The 20,077-nt window shown below is 40.3% G+C and overlaps 1 protein-coding gene across 2 annotated transcripts in view; it reads left to right on the forward strand.

Moving 5' to 3' along the window:
* The window catches only part of GPC3 (glypican 3), a 569,399-nt gene that overhangs the window by 143,969 nt on the left and 405,353 nt on the right, over positions 1–20,077 (forward strand). For both annotated transcript variants that reach the window (XM_065916257.1, XM_065916256.1), the window contains exon 2: positions 14,994–15,155. In XM_065916257.1, the coding sequence (XP_065772329.1) occupies positions 15,047–15,155 (109 nt within the window). In that variant the 5' untranslated portion in view covers positions 14,994–15,046. The remainder of the gene's footprint in view (positions 1–14,993; positions 15,156–20,077) is intronic.

Below are 20,077 nucleotides of genomic sequence, written 5' to 3' on the forward strand. Positions count from 1 at the left end.
AATCTAGTAATCTCCTCCGGCATCCGTTGGGTAATAAAATCCTGTGCATTTTCAGGGGTTAATTTTCATGACAATTGTGTATCCCCTCCCCACCCACGACCCAACCCCCTCCCCTGAAGAAATTCTGCTATCTATTAGGGCTTTGATCTCCTCACATTTGCAAAAAGCACACTTAAAAAATATGTAAGGATGATGCTGGAATAACTGGATCTAGAGGAAATTTAAATATATTCAGATTCATGCTCATTACACAACTTTCATTTAGGGTTTATAATAGCCTTGTCATATTCTTCAGAAAATCATCTGCCTGACTTTGCCAGACTTGGTTTTCTGCCCTGAATGAAAAACTGAAGATCAGCAAAACTGGAGCCTAACTATCCCCTATTCTATCCTATTTCTCGAAAAAAAGAAAAGAAAGGAAAAAAAATGAAAGAAAAAGAAAAGTTCTCGCAGGTCATCTAGTGCATAGTGAGGTGAGGAAAACCTTTAAAAAAAAAAAAGCTCAGGCTGCCTTCACATCTGCTATTCATTCCCACTGGTGTGACTTCAATTCAGCAAGTTTTTATTGAGCACCTGTGCTGGGGGCGGTGCTAATAATCATTAACATTTATTGAGCCAGGCACTGTGCTAAGCCCTTTATGGGCAACATCCCATTTAATCTTTACAATAGAACTACCAGGTGGGTATGATTTCTCCCATTTTACAGATAAGGAAATAGAGGCTTACAGAGGTTTAGTGACTTGTCCAAATTTGAATAACCACGAAATGAATTAAATCTGCTTAGGCTGGTTTCAGAGCCATGTTTCTAATCACTACTCTTGTGGTGGGCTCAGCATTTCTGGGAATTATTTTTGAAACCAGTTTTGAGAATCCAGTATATGTCAGATACTAGGGGTTTGAAGTAAAACAACAACTCTACTCTCTGTTCTTGATGGGGGAGGCAGACATGGAGACTGATGAGGACCAGGCTTGGAGGGGTCTCTGTATCTGTTGAGGGTAAGGAGGAGGGCATGGGAAGAGCGAAGGCTTGCATCTGTGGGAATGCTGCATCCCAAATGTAGCTCAGCAGACAGGGGTCATGGGCATTTGATTTTCCTGTTCAGTGAAGGTTATCATCTCTGGGTTGATCTGCCTCAGTGATTGCATCAAATGGTTTCCATCACTGCCCTCGTTGCCTGTAGCATCAGCTACCTTGAACCGCTATACTCTTTAGATATACATGCAGGGTCAGCATAGTTTGGGGAGAATTGGCCCCATAGTTCCCATATTGTTTCTACTTTATTTCAGTTCTTTCTTTTAAAAAAGTAAAAATTAAATGAGGCAGATATTCCCGAATCAAATTACTGTGGTCTCAAGAGCTGGTGGCTTTCTGAAGGCAGGTCATTTAAGACTAGCAGCTCGCAGGGAGGTCCTAGATCCAGGCTTAGTTCCTTCAGCTTGATCTGGAGCCCTCCTGGCACTGCCTCTTGGAGCCCACACTGGGCTCTGGAGAGCTCTGTATTTGAATCATCCTTAGCTAGACAGGAGAATGAAGTTACTATTAGCATTTTGAGTTTTTCAGTGAAATCCTGGGATGGGAAGGCAAATCTCCAAATCACCTGTTTGGGTAATTTATTTTTGTTTTTAGTAGCTCCTCAAGAAAGCAAGGAGGAAAAAAGTCACTACTGAGCATCACAGAACCATCTTTTATGTGTTGCAGTAATAACTTAAAATTTCCTCAATTTTTGGAAACATTTGGTTCAGGGCAAAGTGAATTCACCAACGTGTGTGTGTGTGTGTGTGTGTGTTTGAAACAATATTCTTTAGTTTCCAATCTCAGCTTGCCCCACCTCATGTCTCCAAGTTTCTTATAGCTGCTTTGCTTGCCAACTCCTCTCCCATGCACTTTCTCCTTCATTAAATCTCTTCCACAGAAGGTTGCCACCAAGTCTAGACTTCAGTAACACACAAGAGGAGGGCCAATTAGTGAAGATTTTGATTCATATTACATGAGAGTCGGGGGAGGAGGAGGAGGAGGAGGAAAATCTGTCCTTCCCAGTCCTTCAGATACTAAAGTTCTAACACAACAGTATGCTGAAGATGTATAAAGTTACTGGAGCATTTACACAGCTATTCCCCAAGATGACATAAATGCCACAGCACTAGAGCATGTCAGTGTAGACACTCAGATCAGCTGAAGGATAGGAAAAAGGAAAAGATCAATAACATTGCTTCTCACTAAGGGATCAAGAGTGAGGGTTTGATTTTCTTTTGGTTGCATTTTGCTCAGGTGCAATGTGTCTGTTGTACTAACAAGGCAACTGGCTCCCCTTTCCACAGGTTCCTATCATAGGGAAAGTGGAAAGATAAAATAGAGGGCACAGATTATTTACAGTGGCTGAGAAAGTAATTACAAGGTGCAATGGCTTGAAACTGAAATTTAGGTTAGCCATTAGAGCCGGGAGAAGCATCTTAACAGTAAGGGCAATTGGGCATCGGAAAGATTTGCTTGGGAGCTGGTTAAACAGCATCTCCAGAAGTGCTGTAAGACTAGGGTACCTATAAGAAAGACATTGGGATATGCCAGCTCTCTTTGTGGTTGTTCAGTTGCTAATAGCTTAAAACTCTTTTTTTTTTCTTGTATATGAAATACATCTAATTTATCAGACTTAAGAAAACAAACAGGGATTTCCCTGGAGGTCCAGTGGCCAAGACTCTGCACTCCCCATACAGGGTGCCCAGGTTCAATCCCTGGTCAGGTAGCTACATCCCACGCTCAGCAACTAAAGAGCCTGCACGCTGCAATGAAGACTGAGGATGCAGAGCGGTATAAGGAAGACCTGGTGCAGCTAAATAAATAAATACTTAAAAAAGATAACAAACACATTTGAGCACTGAGAATGAGGCATTTGGATTAGTCTGAGCACCCTTCTAACAACTTTTCTGGAATACAAGCCAAGGACTAAGGCAATATTATTTTTTGCTTCTGCAAGACGTCTGTTTTATGGCTTGGGACTAATGCTGTTAAAGTGACATTTGGGCTTTGTCAGTAGGACTTTCTCAAGGCTGAACATAGATAAAATTTGGTTTTTGTCCCTTTTGATCTTTTTTAAAACTTTCACTTTAACTGTCCACGTGTTCTGGGTTAACTCCCACCACCTCTTTCCTGTGCTGAAGGAAGCTCCCACATAAACTCTTTAGGTTTGAAGTAAGAGAATTACTCAAGAAATGTTGCACTTTAAGACAACACCTGATGAAATTGCTTAATCAAAGTAGTAACTCATTCATGATGAAACACTGAGACATTACTAGGCAGAGACTTGGGGACTTCCCTGGTGGCTCAGTGGGTAAAGAAACCGCCTGCAATGCAGGAGATGCAGGTTTGATCCCTGGGTCGGGAAGATCCGCTGGGGAAGGAAATGGCAACCAACTCCAGTATTCTTGCCGGGGAAATCCCATGGACAGAGGGGCCTGGTGGGCTACAGTTCACGGGGTTGCAAAAAGTCAGACATGACCACACACGCATAGGCAGATACTTGTAGGTGGTAGAGAGGAGGGTGTATTAGTTTCCTTGGGCCGTCATAATAAATTACCTCAAATTTTGTGGCTTAAAACAAGTGAGTTTATTATCTCATAGTTCTGGAGGCCAGAAGTACAAAATCAAAGTATCAGCTGAATTCCCTCTATAGGCTGTAAGAGAATCCTCCCTGGCCTCTTCCAGCTTGTGTTGACTCCAAGCCTTTCTTGGCTTGTGGCTGCATCAATCCAGTCCTTGCCTCTGTCTTCACATGGCCTTCTGTTCTTCCTGTATCTCCTCTGTGTGTGTGTTGTTCATAAGGACGTGTCATTGGATTTAGCGCCCACCTAGATAATCCAGGATGACCTCATCTCGAGATCTTTAGTTTAATCACATCTTCAAGACCCATTTTCCCAAATAAGATCACATTCACTGGTTCTAGGGGTTAGGAGGTGGACATCATCCATCATCTTTTTAGGGGTACCATTCAATCCACTATAGAAGAGAACTTTCAGGGCCTCTCGAATCATACCAATTTACCAGAGCTTTCTACTCTACAGGTAACTTGTTCTAGGGAAGCTTAAATTTGGTTGTAACATTTCAGTGTGTTTCGTGAAGGGGATGTGGGTGGCAACTGCTGTTAACCCACTTTCTAAACGGGAGTGAAATGACTTACCTAGTCACGCTGGATCAGAAGAAGAGTTCTGAAACAGAGTAGGCTATCATATTATTATTCAGCATGGACTTGGTGTCTTAACTCTTGGCCTTATTGGATTGGATTTTTTTCTTATAAAAATATATCTTTTTCTAAAGACTTTAACCATAAGAAGGCAATCATTGCTTATTAGCCACTTGAAAAACATTTCAGATCCTTCTCAGGGGATCTGTAGGGTCAAGGTGGTTGGTGTGTTTTCAACCTAGTTTTTGTGGTTTGCAGAAACATCAGGTACAGGGATTTTACAAACCAGAGACATCTGTGAAGCAAAAGGTTGCTTCTTTAGGGTCAGGTATACTGAATCTTGGTCTTTCCTGTGGCTCAGTGGTAAAGAATCTGCCTGCAATGCAGGAGCTTCAGGAGACACAGGTTCAATCCCTGGGTCGGGAAGATCCCAAAGAGAAGGGAATGGCAACCCACTCCAGTATTCTTGCCTGGAGAATTCCATGGATAGAGGAGCCTGGCAGGATATAGTCCATGGAGTTGCAAAGAGTTGGACATGACTGAGTGACTAAACAACAATTCCTTTTCTAGAATGGGCTCAGTGGTTATCAATTAACCTATAGTTGGAAACAGACTCTCAGACTGGAAATTATCTATGCAGTCATCTAGTGAAGCCCAGATTTGAAAAGGCTTTTGGTTGAGTTGTCCTTGGTAGCAGAGCAGATAATAATACTTTAGTCTTGATACACAAGTGTTCTTTCTCCCCCCCTGCCCCAATGTGATTTCATACACAGGGGGAATGGCCTAGCACTTAGATTGGGCCTAGGTTGTTGAAATTCTCAGCTATGCTTCAGGTCTACATGTTTGAAGATTGTATCTGAAAAATAAAAATTGCGCATCTCCTAAAATATGGGATCTCTGCTCCTTATCTGAGTAGAATAGCAATTAGTCAAAGAGCGACTTGGGGAGACAGGAAAATTGCCTTGGTTTAGTTCTGGCAGATTTCTAAAAGATTCTTTATCCCAAGTGGCATATCCTCCAACCCTATTTTGTTTTTATTAGGGTTTTCCCCTGTTGAAGTAATATATGTGGGTGGGAGGGGGGTGGAGGGAAGAGAAGAGGGGAAAAGAGGAGGAGGAGAGAGAGATCTCCATTTTGGGCTCTGAGCACTCTTCATTTTCCCTGGATACTGTTCTACAAGTTGCTCTAGTAACATCAATTGGTCTGATCTAGTTCCTTTAAAATTGAACTCTCTTGAAGTTCTGGCATTGGTTCCAAGTCAAAGGGGAGGGCATGAAGTCCAAACCTCAGTGAGCCCCTTGAGATACAAAGATGAATCAGTTAAGGGTCTTTCCATCAAGGAACTTAAATCTAGCAAAGATAAGGCATGCAAATATAACCATGATGCAAGTTACAGAGTGAGAAATGTCTGTATAAAGGATGTGGAGTGCTGTGGGAATTCAAAGGGTAGACAGCTTGTGGAGGATGGAGGACATCTCTGCTTCCATGAACACTCTTTCCTGTGAGAAGCCAATCCAAAGATAACTCAGAGTCAGTGATACCTCAGTAAAGCTGGAAAAAGTATTTAAAAAGACAACAAAATGAAAAGTAGCCAAAGATAACTAGGAATCATCTTGTGGCAGGGCTCATATCACTCCTCTTCATCTGGCCCCAACCACTTTCCACCAGCTCACTTTTGCCTCTAGCCTTACCAGTTTCCTCAGCAATGCCTGAATATGCCACCCCTTTCACACCCCTATGCACTTGCTCTGTTTTAAGAAGGAGAAGGATGCAGATATATATGTTAGTAACACATCTCTACGGCTTAGATGGAAGAGCGTGTAGAGGCAGGAAGGCCAGTTTGGAGGCTGTAATAGTTTTCCAAGTGAGAAGAGGTGAGGTGATGAGGCAGAGATGGAAAGAAGGGGAATGATGAGGGATATTTAAAAAAGCAGAATCAGTAAGAGCGGGCTTTCCTTGTAGCTCAGTTGGGAAAGAACCTGCCTACAATGCAGGAGACCCAGGTTCGAGTCCTAGGTCGGGAAGATCCCCTGGAGAAGGAAATGGAAACCCACTCCAATATTCTTGCCTGGAAAATCTCATGGACAGAGGAGCGGGATACAATTTGTGGGGTCGCAAGAGTTGGACACGACTTAGCTATAACCAGTGATAGTTGGCTCTAGGGGCTAAAGGTGAATGAGGTGTCCTGAGTGATCTAGAGGTTTCCTGTTAGTTTGGGAGTCCATTTCCTGGACCAGTCTGTGAACTCCAGGGCAGGGACTATGTCCTGTTCATTATTGTATTCCTTGGTTTGGGCAGAGACCCTAGCACAGAGTAGGCATTCAGTAAATGTTGGATGAATGAATTGTTCACCACTTTGGCAGGCTGCATGTAATCAGTGAATTTGTATTCCCAGAGCACATGTTGATGGCTGGTTGGCAATGTGGTCCAGAAAGAACCTCTTTGTGGGAGAGTGTAGCGATCAAGGGATTCAGCCTTTACTGGGCATGAAATGATACGCAATTAATTGACAGTTGGCAGTAGAGATAAAGGTAATTCATTCTTTAATTCTCAGGCTTAGAGAATGGCTTATCTCCAGGGTTGCTTTAAACTCCCAGTACTCCAGTGTGGTAGCAACATTTTTGGCCTGCCTTTTACAGAGGCAGAATCTGTGGCGGCCCCAGGCATGATCTTTGATTTAAAGTCTGAGCTCGTGATACTCAGGTGTGCCCTCTGCAAGGTCATGGTCTTTCAGGCTAAATAATAGAAGAGTAACCTTCATCTGGGTTCCCTAAGACAATTTCTTCTACCAGCAATTCTCACTTCCCCATTGGTTTCAAATGCAGCCATTTCTTTCATCTGTATTCCTATCTTGATTAGTAAGAAATTAATGAGCGTGTAAGATTTGATTTAGATAATGATTAATTAGGGGAAAAGGCACCGTTCTAACAGCAAGTCACTATTATATGCTAAGGAAATTAGTTAATATTTTTGGATGGCAAATTGACTTGTCCTCTGTTTAAAAAAAAAAAAAAACTTTTAAAAATCGTTGATTTTTTTTTTTTTTTTGTTCATTAATAGAGCAATCTGCACTTAATCCTTTGGATAATTCTAATAGACATCTATTATTTTCCCAATAAGTCATGAAGCAACCAGTTTTGGATATCATTCATTTCTTTGCTTACTATTACTTTAATGGTAATATTGCAATATTATTTTTAGCACAACATACCTTTGTTAGCAAAAACATCTGCTGTTCATAAAGCAGACCTTGGCAATAAAATATGTCAAATCATCATCACACACACACACACACACATATATGGAAAAGATTTCAATTTTCACTGTTACTGAGCCCTGACGATTTATTCTCTTCTGTTGCTGTTTGAATATGTTCTATCTGCTTTTAGAAAAGTATGAGGATAAAGGTCCACATTAATATTTCTTCTGTTCTTTAGTGTGTTTTTAAATGTGATTTTTGACAATTTATGGCCATTAGCTAAAATTACAGTGTAGTAAAATAACCAACATGTAGAACATAATAAAGGTAATTAGAGAATCAGATGACTGGAAGTGACCTTGAGGGTTTATTTCGCCCATTTCCCAATTTCAAGCTTTAAGACTAATCTTCCTAGACAGCACCCTTCATCATATTATGCCTCTGCTTGAGACTCAACTGGGGTTCTTTATTGTCTGTACAGTCAAGCTCATAGTCTTTTAACTCCATTCCAGGCCTTTCAGAGTTTGGCCCCTCTTGTCTGGTAAGCTAGCTACACCCCAGATTCTAGCTTTTCTCCAGACAGGTTAGTCTTGCCCCACTATTCCACTGGTGCCAAACACATTTCGCCCATTGGCCTCATCTTTGACTGTTTAGTTTAAGCCCCACCTCCTCCTGGAAGTCTTGTTTGACCCCTAGAGCCTCTGGTGAGCATTTACTTATATAGCAAATGTTGTCTGTATTTCATATTTTAAAAAATCAACTGTATTGAAATATAATTTACAAATAACAGAGTACATTTTGAGTGAAGAATTTTCTGAGTTTTGACAAATTTATATACCCATGTAACTGCCACCCCGATTAAAATATAGAGTATTTCCATTCCCTCAGAAAATATACTGCATATTTTTTCACCTAACCATATATCAGCTTTAACTGTTCTCTAGCTATTTTTGTGTGTGAAAGTCTGGTCTCTTAGCATGAATTTATTTTTTGTTTATTTTAATTTTACTTAACATATATTGAATATTTACCTTGTACCCAGTAGGCTAAGAGCTTCATATGCATAGTGTTACTCAGTCCTTGCAACAACTTCGCAGGGTAAGTGCTGTTGATAATAAGGATTGAAAAACCATGTATAGGTTAAATAATCCATCTTTGCTTGCAAGCTGGTAAATGGTGGGGCTAGGACTAAATTGTAAACTACTTGACCAGAGGGGCCGTAAGTGTTTTGCTCTTTCCTGCCTACTAGTGTCTTACAATGATGTAAGGCCGTTAAAACTTACTGACTTAGAATAAAATCCAATAGAACAGATGCATTTAAACAGCCTCATACACAGTGTTCACTGTCCCCTTCCAATTAGGGACCAGGCTCAGGCCTGGTATGGGGTCTCCAAGTGAATGTGTGTTGACGTCCCAGTACTGGCAGAGGTGGCTAAGGGAATCCAGAGCAGGCTAAAATGTCACGTCTTTGAATGGAGCTAAAGAAAGACCAAGAACTAGGCCTGAAGGAAAGAGTCTGTGTTCTGGGTCAAGAAGGTAAGGCTGGGGAACTTCACTGCTGGTCCAGTAACTAAGACTCCTTGCTCCCAATGCAGGGAATCTGGGTTCAGTCCCTAGTCGGGGAATTAGATTCCACATGCCACAACTAAGAGTTCGTATGCTACAATTAGAGATCCTGAATGTAACTAAGACCCAGAACAGCCAGATAAATAAATAAAAGAATGCAAGGCCATAGGTAGCCAAACCTAAGAGATCACTTTACACAAGAGTACACAGGAGGGAACCTGCTGTGGACCTCTTGTGATTTAGCCACTGGAAGGGGAAGCAACTGGTAAAGGTGCCCAGCTTGAATACACTTGGGAATAATCCTCCAGAGAAGAGCTTCTATAACTCAAATATCCCTTCTCAGTTGGAAGACCCAGAGCCAGACCCAATATGCAAGCAAGACATTGTCTCAAAATAACTGGAAATAAATTAATTCATAGTTCCTTCAAGTGAAGCATCTATTTGTGAATCTTCAAGGTGTTTAGAAATTGATTTTTGTTGTATTTTAGAATATTTTTCAAAGATCAAAGTTAAGAATACAGATGTAACATTTTCAGGGTTGTCTATCTCCACTCCTCCTTTTTCAATCAGACAGTTCTTTACTAGCGCTCTCAGTCTGCAGCCCTCATTAATCACTGCTACATGCACAGGGCTGGCTGAGATCGACAGAGCATCCCAAAGGAGATGGGAGTCATTCTCTGCTCTTCAGGAACTCAAAATCTAGGAAAGGAGATTATAGTATGAAGGTACTTTTTAATCCTCCAAAATAAATGGGAACTAGCAGCCCCATAATGACTTTAATTTTTTTTTTTTTAGCATCTGGGAATGCAAGTTATTAAGCCCTAAAGAGTTGAACCTTTGTGACTTATTTGAATAGTCAATTGCTAAGTCTTCTCCTTATCTCCATCCCAGGCTATACTGCTTGTCTCTAGCCCCATTTCCCAGCTGAATTCCATTTTTAAAAAAAAAAAAAAATGAGCACCTCTTTGACCAGTGTGGCCTACGATTACTTTTCTTTCCCACCTAATAAAGGAGCACTTTTCCCTTAACCTTTTTTTGTTCCTGACATGCTTAAAGAATGCTTTGCTACTTACTCTGTCTTTTGTAGGTTGCATCTTATTTCTTGAATTGGCCTTTCTGCTTTTATTCACACAAGTGTGTACCAGTTCTGTGTGCCTCCTTAGTCATCTGCCCTGGGTTTTACTTTTTATTCAGCCCACTTGGCATTTGGTTCCCAGAGTAATTCTTTGTTTTGTTGATGAGGATTCCTCTCTAAATTCTTTCTGTATTTTCCATCTGTTTTGTGCATTCTTTCTGTCTTGTTTCTTTCCTGTGTTTGTTCATGCATTAAAATGGTCATATTTCATTGTTGTCATTTAATTTAGGTATGTCTAGCTCTCCTGGCCCACTGTTCCTTATGCTATCGTGTGCTGAGGCTTATTTTAACCTGGCCTGTGAGTTACATGAAATTTACTTAAAAGAAAATGTTTTTCCCTTTGGCATTTATTTCTCTCCTTCATGGTTTGGAAATCTTGAATTCCTATCAGTTTATAGATGTTTTATTTCCTCAAATCTATAGCTCACTCTTAGCCCCCAGATCAATTGTACTGGTTTATTGATTAACCAGGCAGTGATAAGTTGGAGGATAAATATTGCTATATATACATTTCTTATATTTGGATATAATAAGTACCTTTCTTCATGACATCATGACCATAAGTTCTCATTTAAGTCCTTTAAAGATTTTGGCTAAACAAATTCTTGAGGTAGTGGGAGTCTGTACAATGATGAGACTTGATCAACTCAGGGAACAGTTACTCCTATGCTTGCTCTAAGCTACTTTGTGAATTATCATATTAAGGCAAACCAAATTGGGGTCATGGTAATTTAAAGAGCCATTCCTGGGCTTCTGTTGGTACATCGAGTGGCAGTTTGTTACCTTCTAGTAAGGCGCTCAGGGCACTTCACAAAGAAAAACTATGAGCCCTATTATTTTATGACTCCCACTGGTTAGAGCTGGTGGGAGAAAAAGCAGTACTAACAGCCACCCTGCCAAATAAACTCCACCATTCTTGAAAACTGAAAATCTTCACCAGTGATGAAACACCAGTTTCGAAACACAAAGAGTTTATCTATAACATTTAATTTTAAGAATGTATGCAAATAAAGGTATTTTAAACACACACTACTTAGGTATCAGTTTACTAAGAAAATAAATTAAACCTTGCTAAATGGACAGGAACTTGGTGTACGGAAATTGGCTGCTATGTAGGATTTTTCATATCTACACATCTGTCTCAACTACCCTTGTTTAAATCTAGATTAACCACATGTCCCCAAGGGGACTCTTTCCTTCCTTGGTCCAGTAAACTGCATGAGTTTCCACTTTTAGAAAAGCATTACACTTTGTAACTTCTTATAGAAGGAACACCATGAGCTAGAGAGCTCTGTTTTTTTTTTTCCTGAAGATAATAATAAAGCCTTTGAGCTTAGACCCTATTTAAAATTGGTTTAAGGCTTGTATATGAGATTGACATTTATAGGAGATAAATCTGAACTCTGTGTCTCCAGACCCCAAATTGTATTTTGACACATTAAATATCACCTTTCCATCCAGTACTATAAATCGCAGTGCTGGATTAGGTTCGGTGATACATATTATCTGTGCTCTCCTTCACTACTTTTGTCAGCAGCTCCCTTGAGGAGGGGGAAGTGGAGAGGTTGAAGTCAATATTGTGAACTCCAACAGTGATGTTATGTGAGGTTGAACTTGATTAATTTCATTCCTAAATTAACAAAACTTGGACACATACATTAAGGCCATGATTAACTAGACTTCATAGGGAAATGAGACATTGTAATAATCAATTTTCTGATAACTTATGGCTAATTAATCCCCCCTACCAAAAACAACACCTCAGGTATTGAAAAACTGTCTAAAATGTCTGAATATGGGGACTTCCTTGGTGGTCCAGTGGCTAAGACTCTGCACTCCCAGTGCAGGGGGCCCAGGTTCAATCCCTGGTCGGAGAACTAGATTCCACATGTCACAACTAAAGATCCCACATGCTGCAGTGAAGATCAAAGATCCCACGTGCAGCAACTAAGACCCAGTGTAGCTAAATAAAAAATAAATATTTTTTTTTAAATGTTTGAATACAGTTTCTAGCCTCACTTCAGTAAGATTTGATGTTTATTATGAAACTTTACTTTGCCAGGGCTTCCCAGGTGGCACAGTGGTAAAGAACTGGCCTGCCAATGCAGGAGATGGCAGAGGCATAGGTATGGTCCCTGGGTTGGGGAGATCCCCTGGAGAAGGGAATGGCAACCCACTCCAGTGTTCTTGCCTGGTGAATCCCATGGTCAGAGGAGCCTGGTGAGCTACAACCCATGGGTTTGCAAAGAGTTGAACACAACTGAACACACCTGCACTTAGGTTACTTTGCCAACCACTTCATGGAACTTTGGGGGTGTCCCCCCTCTGGGGGATATCCCATATACATATTTTGTCAACCGAGCTAATGATGTTGCTTTATTGCACTCATTTATATGCACTAGGTATTCATCTCTTAATCCCTTTAGACAGTCCACGTTTCTCTTGTTGAAAGCTGTACCTATGTAGCACAGTGCTTGGCACACAGGAGATATGTTAGCCTAGGTCCTCTGAGAAGCAGATGTCAACTAGATGTGCAAGAAATTTATTGGGGAAAACACTGGGGAAGGAAATGAGCAGGGAGTTGAAGGATGCTGGAGAAGCCATTTGACTGTGGTGTAGGTCTGACCCCTGTAGAGGAGAGAGGGAAGGAAGGAGGATTGAGTAGAAAGAATGTAAACTGCAGGGCAGTTTTAAGGAAGTTTTGTCAAGGTCAGTGGGGAGTCCTGAAGCCAAAATGCCTGTCAGCACTTTGCCATGCTCAGTCCTTGACTGGGAGCAGCCCCTAAGGATCGTGGCCTAGGTATAATGTGGCAGTCAATGCAGAGTGCAGCAGCTGGGGTCGTTAGTCGGTTATACACCCTGCGGCAGGAGGTCTGAGATGCCCGTGTTCATGGCCACTACAGAAGGAGCTTGACAGATGCTTGTTGAAGGGAAAGTTTGAGTAAAACAGGAATTACAGAAGAAGGGGATTAGACTTAAATATTCATTGAGCCCTAATACTTGCTAGTAGTGGTAGAGGATATAAAATCATGGGACTTCCTCCTGTTTCTCGCTTCTCCTCAAACGTCACCTTGTGAAAGAAACCACCCCTGATTATCCTATATAAATAGAGTCATCCCTGCAGCTACCATATCCCCTATGTCCCTTAGTTTGTTTCTTAAACATTAAAAAGATCAGCAGCTGTATTGAGGTTTAATTGACATACCACAAATATTTTAAGGGTACCCTTTGACAATTTGACATATGCCTACAGCCATGAAACAGTCAATCACAATAAAAATAACGAGCATACCAATCACTCTCCCAAATTTCCTCACTCTCACTTCCTCCTTGCCCTCCATCTTCCCCAACAACCACTGAACTGCTTTCTGTTACTATGAATTTTCACTTTCTAGATGGAACCATACAGTAGGTAATATTAAAATCAGGTTTCTTTCACCTAGCATAATGTTTTGGGGGTTCATCCGTGTGGTGGCATGTATCAATAGTTTATTTCTTTTTATGGCTGAGTAGTATTCCATTGTATGTATATACCACAGTTTGTTTTCCCTTTACTTAGTTTTTTTAAAAATCTGTGGCATTTATCACTACTTGACCTTACATATGCAGTTTGTTGTCTCTCAGAATATAACTCCACAGGGGCAGGGTTGTTACAGGACTGCTATATATCTACAGTGCTTGGCACATAGTAGATACCCAATAAAACATTTGTTGAATGACTCTTACTCCCATGGCTTCAATTTTCTTTCATATACTGATGACTTCTGGAACATACAGGAATGTGTTGAGTCACCAGTGAAGAGCAGAAAACAGCAAAAGGGGTTTTTATCATTGGGAAACTTGGTAGATGGTAATTGTTAACTGAGATACAGAATACAGGAGACTTTGTGTCTGTGCTTCTGGGATATATTGAGTTCAGTTTGGGGTATGCTGAATTTGAGATTCCCATAGAGTAGTTTGAAAATGTGGGATTTGGGAGCTGAGAAGAGAGGTAAAGTCAGGATTAGAGAGTTCAGCAATCATAAGAGTTATAACAGATCATCAGGGTTGAGAGAACTGGAGAATGAGAAGGGGAGTCAACAACATTTATGTGTTAGAAGAATAGGAAGCAAGAAAAGACAGATAAGAGTAGCCATAGCAGTAGGGGGGTGTATGTGGGTGTATGGGGATGTGTGGGGTCAGAGTAGGTTCACTAAAGCAAGGGATGGGGAGAATTTTAAATAGGGATTGGTTTACTGTGAGGACTGCAAAGTGTCACATTGAATAAGGACTGAGAAGAAAAGGTTCTGATTCCCTAATTTTGGAATAATCGAGATGATGATTCATTTGGAAAATCTTTATCAAGATACCAAACTAAAAAAGCATTCTGCATCCTTTGGGAGGCGGTGAAGAGATGGCTCAGAAATTCAGAGGAACAAGAGTTTGGCATTTGTGATAGAGCTAGAATTGTTGGGGTTGTAAGGCATTTTGGTGATTGTCTGCATGTTAATATTAGCAACATGGGATTGGCCACACATACATTTCACTTGGAAATCATAACTGGAAGTTTGAAAATTGCTTCTTGGTTGTGTTCTCATTCATAAATTATAGTCATGAAAAAGAAATTGTAGGAGTGAAGACTGATCTTTTAACAGACAAATTAAATATTGGTGTTCAATGACGTATACTTTGTGCTATAAATTAGTTTATGCAGAATTTATGAGTCAAACCTAGGCAATTAGGCAATAAGTTCTCATGGTTATTCAAAAAGATTCAGTCATAAGGATAACTGGGAGAAATCAGGGGTTATTTAAGATAAACTGTAATTTTAAATAATCAAAATTTTACTGTATTTTAAAAGAAATGCATTGTTTTGCTGTATTTGCCTTGTGTGTGTGACATTCTGCTTACTGAAACATGAAAATCTTATTGGTTTCAGGATCAGATTTGCAAGTGTGTCTCCCCAAAGGCCCAACATGCTGCTCAAGAAAGATGGAAGAAAAGTATCAACTAACAGCACGACTGAACATGGAACAACTGCTTCAGTCTGCAAGTATGGAGCTCAAGTTCTTAATTATTCAGAATGCTGCAGTTTTCCAAGGTGAGTTCTGGGCATCATTTGAGATGTGCTGTGCAATGGCATCATTATTTGGGCACTGGGCTTTTCACATGGTAAGTATAATTTAGAAATTACCATTCCAGTATTAATACTTGATATAAAAACCTCCCAGTGAGAGATTCTGGTTAACGAAAAGCATGGTTTTTAGAGAAGCCACATTACAACCTTTGGGAAGGTGGGTATTGTCAAAAATCATGGTCCAAGGACATTCTGTTTACCTGTATGGAAAGGATGTAGATCTCTGAAGAAAGAGTAAATGGTACTTTTTCTCCACTAGCGCATTAAACTTGTTTAAAACACAAAAAAGTTTACTTAAATACCAGTTTTCTGCACAAGTTAGTTGGCTATTTGTGGAACATGCACAAACTCTTTCTGACCACTGGGACTATTTTCATTTAAGAGGGAGAAACTGGCTTAATGGCTCCACATTTTCTCATCTGTGTGAGTGGCTATCTTTCCTCTCTTTCTGAGTCTCAGTACTTACTATGTCTGTATATGACTGTAAAGGACAGCTAGGAGGATGATGATAGTGGTGATAGCAAATATGTGTGTAGCATTATGTGCCAGGTACTCTTTTAAGTGTTTTACATATATTAACTCATTTAATCCTCACAGTAAACCCTATGAAGTAAGTAGTGGTATTAGTTTCCCCATTTTATGGATGAAAACTCAAGGCACAGAGTGGTTAAGTAACTTGCCCAAGGTCACACAACTAATAAATGGGGAAAGTAGGATTTGAACCTAGACAGCCTGACTCTCTGAGCGTTTGCTTTTAGCTGCTTCATTACATCAACTTTCTGTGAAGGAAAATTAATTATGGATATTGGAGGTTTCTTCTATCCTTCCTTAAGCAGATGGAATGAGCTGCCTTCTTGTCCCACAAGGAGAGAATTGGGGTCAGGTGAAAAAGAAAACCACTTCTGACTACTTGACATTAAAAATCTTTTGATTTATAGTACCTTTATAAGAATTAACCTGTTTGAATTGTAAGGTGGGCTGATTATAGCTTATTTTGTCTGTTGTAGCAAAATACTTATAATTAGCTAAGAAAATTATTCAAATTAGCTAATAAAACATACATTCACAAGAGTTTCTTGGGTTAAAGCCTCAGGGGACATTGGGCTGATTATATGAAGTATAATACAGAAACTTGAAGTATTTGTTAAAGCTATTTATGCAGTCAGATTCTTGTGAAGAGTTTGTTGAGACTAACAATTTGGCAAAAGAATGAATAATTTAAGCTCATTTTAAAAATACATGTACCATTCATGTACTTCTTAGATTAGTTTTGGAGCTGATCCGTTGGGTGAAAGTGGGGTGATGAGGAGTGATGTGACACCGACAATCAAGTCGAAGTAAGGCTGAATCTTACTCTGTGGGGTGTCAAGGTGCTTTTCTAGAATGTAGTATTTGTGATTTGTTTCATTCCCGGAGAAACCAAGCTCACAGATGTTATCTTGCTACCTTTTCCTGACTGGAGCAGGGTGGTGGCGTGATCACACTGGTATTGTAGTGCAGAGTAAGATGATGCGGCTGTCCATCTGAGGACCTTGTATGTCAGCATTCATATCTCCATCCAGTTCTGCATTTTGCATGTTGTGTTTTCTACTTCTGGAACAGCGCAAGTGGAGGAGAGAAAGTTTTGACAAGATTTTGGATTAGCATCCAACCATGACTGCTTTAGAATGCAAGTTGAACACTTGTCATGTGAATAGATGGTAGAGACGGGGGGACAATCCCTATTAGTTGTCCTCTGTCTCTCTCTCTGTCTCTCTCTCTGTCTCTCTCTCTCTCTCTCTCTCACACACACACACACACACACAGCATTTCTCAAATTGTGGGGACAGACAGAAGGACAACCCTAGCAAAAGAACCTGGAGACAACTGATGTGTAAATTCATTGCTGATGCCGCCTTCTCAAGGCTGGTGCCTTGTTACCATGTGTACTCATTTGGTATCTGTTTCATCCTGTCTTCTTATTCCTTTCCTGCTTATTTTTTCTTAGGAAAAATAAACCCCAAAAGAAAAAGTAAAATTTGGTCCTAGACCTCAAGGCAATTATACCATGCTTGTAGAGACATTGCCCCAAATCCTTTCTGTAAGATTGTCCCCTTGTTTGGAGAGACAAGACTACAATCAGGGACTGCTACAAGATGATGTATTATTAATTACTGAGAAAAAGAGTATCTCCTTTTTTTCTTATAACTACTTAGTATTCCAGTTAATTTAAATTGGGAGCACAGTTGCTCTTTCTCTAAAATACACCCCGTCCCCGAGATTCTGGTAGAACAATTTATTGAGAAAATTGCTCCAATACTTCACTCCTGTGAAATTTGATGTGAGCTGTTTTCACCACATGAAGTTGAAGAAAGGGCATCTTGATCTTGGCCTACATCCACAATCTCTTTAGGATTCCTTCACTAGTCCACATTGGGGGTATTAAGCAGTGAGTGCGTTCTGCAAATATGTGCACAGTTCCACGAGCAATCCTTACTGCCTCGATTTGGAGTTTATGTCTTCTTTTGTAGGAAGCCTTTGCCCTCATAAATGAGCCTGGGGCCCTTTGCTACAGTGGTTGGAATGCTCTACTGCTAATGTTGTTTGGATAATGATTGAAGCATTAAAAAAGTTGTTCTTTATTTTCAATCTTTGCATTGCCTCGTTTCCTAAATTTAATTTACTTTGATGTGCTAAGTAAAATGGGGCAGCACAATCGTTTTTTGTTTCTGCTTAATTAATTCTTTTTGAAAAACCCCTTCACTTAAAGTAGATTTCCTTTTCTTTTTTTCTTCACTACCTAATAATGAGGATGATGATGATGATAATGATAATAATAATAGCGATAGTGACAGTTTGTTAAGTGCCTACTATATGACGCTTACTTTTACATAATTATCTCTCATTCAATTTTCCCAGCAGCCCTATGAAGTTCATACTGTAATCATCTCCATTTTACAGATGAGGAAGCTCATTGATGCCCAGCTTTTTCCAAGCCATCATGTGACATGGTTTTCCTTGTTCTTAGTGTGCTTGAGGTAAAACAAAATTAAGAAGTTGTAGGATTTGTGGTCCTTGAGAAGAAAAATGGGATAGAATTCGGAATTTTTCATTATATCTCCACCACCTCTATACCTTCAAGCCTTGAGTTCTGCTTTCTTTGTAGAATTTTAAACTTGTATGGGAAGATCCCCTGGAGGAGGGTATGGCAACCCACTCTAGTAGTCTTGCATGGAGAATCCCGTGGACTAAGGAGCCTGGCAGGCTGCAGTCCATGGGGCTGCAGAGAGTTGGACACAGCTGAAGTGACTGAGCACACATGCACCATCAGGAAATATTTGGGGTATGTCCAGGTGTTTTCTGTAGGTTAGAGGATTCCAGTCTTCCCCAAGCTACCACTGACTTGGAGTGAGAATACTCTTCAGAATGTAGCAACACTTTGCTTTTCTGGAAGTTGCCTCTCTCACAACTGAAAGTCTCTCTACCGGAGAGGAGAAATGGTGGGTAAGCAGAAAACATCTCTGTGCACCTAAAATGAAGCTCCTGCTTATGTAGTTGACTTATCTGCGAGCTCCTGGGTCCTTGTTGAGAGCTTACTACTGTTCTGCATTTATGCACAGAAAAACTTGATTTTCTAGCTTTCTAGTCACTAGTAGATAAGCAGTTAACTAGAAGGGTTTTTTGAAAGACTGCCAGAGGGAAGTACATATGAGGAGCAAGACGTTAACGAATGACAGGAAGAGAAGAGGACATAAAAGTGACTCTGGCACTCATTGAATGTGGCAGCTGGGAGCATCTTATAAAGGGTTATATTGCTACGTGCCTCATAGCCCCTAGATTATAGTAGATCCAACAACTAATGTCCCTAGTGATGGCTATGAATTGATACGGAAAGATCAAGTTATGTTCATTTGTTTTTCCCCTGAATATTTCCATTTTGAATGGCTAAAAATACTTTTGGTGCTGAAAGGCAAAGGAGGACATGCTGGACTTGGAGTCAGAAAAATCTAAATTCTGGTTCTATGTTTATGGGCTTTATGACTTTGAGTGGTTATTTAGACTCTAATAGCCTCAGTTTTCTTATCTGCAAAATGGAGACATTAATTACAGTCCTGCTTCCCTCAGGAGTAGAGGTAATGTATGCGAAAATGTCTTGAAAACTGTAAAACACTATATACATGCAATATTATCTAGACAGCTCGTTTTTGTGGCTGCTTCACCCCACACGGGCCAGATAAATGATGCATTATTATTGCAGACAGTAACCTAGATAAAGATGGAGTTCCTGATGTAATTCAGCAACTTTTGCAGGTGTAGGTGATGCTGAAGCAGCTCTAGTGCACAGGAGACAGAGCACTTAGGCAAAGCACCCTTTGAAAGAGAGATTTATTTTATGCATTCATAGATATGAAGCTGCGCTGTTTGAAATGCCAATACTTCCATGAGCAATCCTTTTCTTCAGCTTCTGAAATCTTCTCAGAAGGCCCCTACCTGGTATATTTTACACACAAATGAGAGGCTAGATCACAAAGGCATTGTTGTGTTCAGGTCATGTTTTCATTGCATTTTCTGGTCCATTCTACCAGGGCAGAGAGGAAGAAAAGTGCTGTCTTCATCCAGTGTTGGAAGGCTTTCTCCTACCTGCTTTCCATGGAAGAGATGAATGGGGCGGGGGCAGTGCTCTGCACTTCTTTTCTTTCTCTGCTCCCTTATTTTCCATTTCCATCTGCTCTTTTTTTTTCCTGTCAGATTCCTGTCTCTCCCACTCCCCCCTAAATAAAATTGTCCTTGGTTAGAACACCCTTTTCCATCAGCTCAGAGCAATTTCTCCAGTCATTTCTGCTTGAAATAACTGTTTAGAGACATTATTCAAGCAAAGCTTTTTTCCTTCACAGTTAATATGTGAC

The sequence above is a fragment of the Muntiacus reevesi genome, chromosome X, assembly GCF_963930625.1.
Source record: "Muntiacus reevesi chromosome X, mMunRee1.1, whole genome shotgun sequence".
In the NCBI taxonomy this organism is placed as follows: Eukaryota; Metazoa; Chordata; class Mammalia; order Artiodactyla; family Cervidae; genus Muntiacus; species Muntiacus reevesi.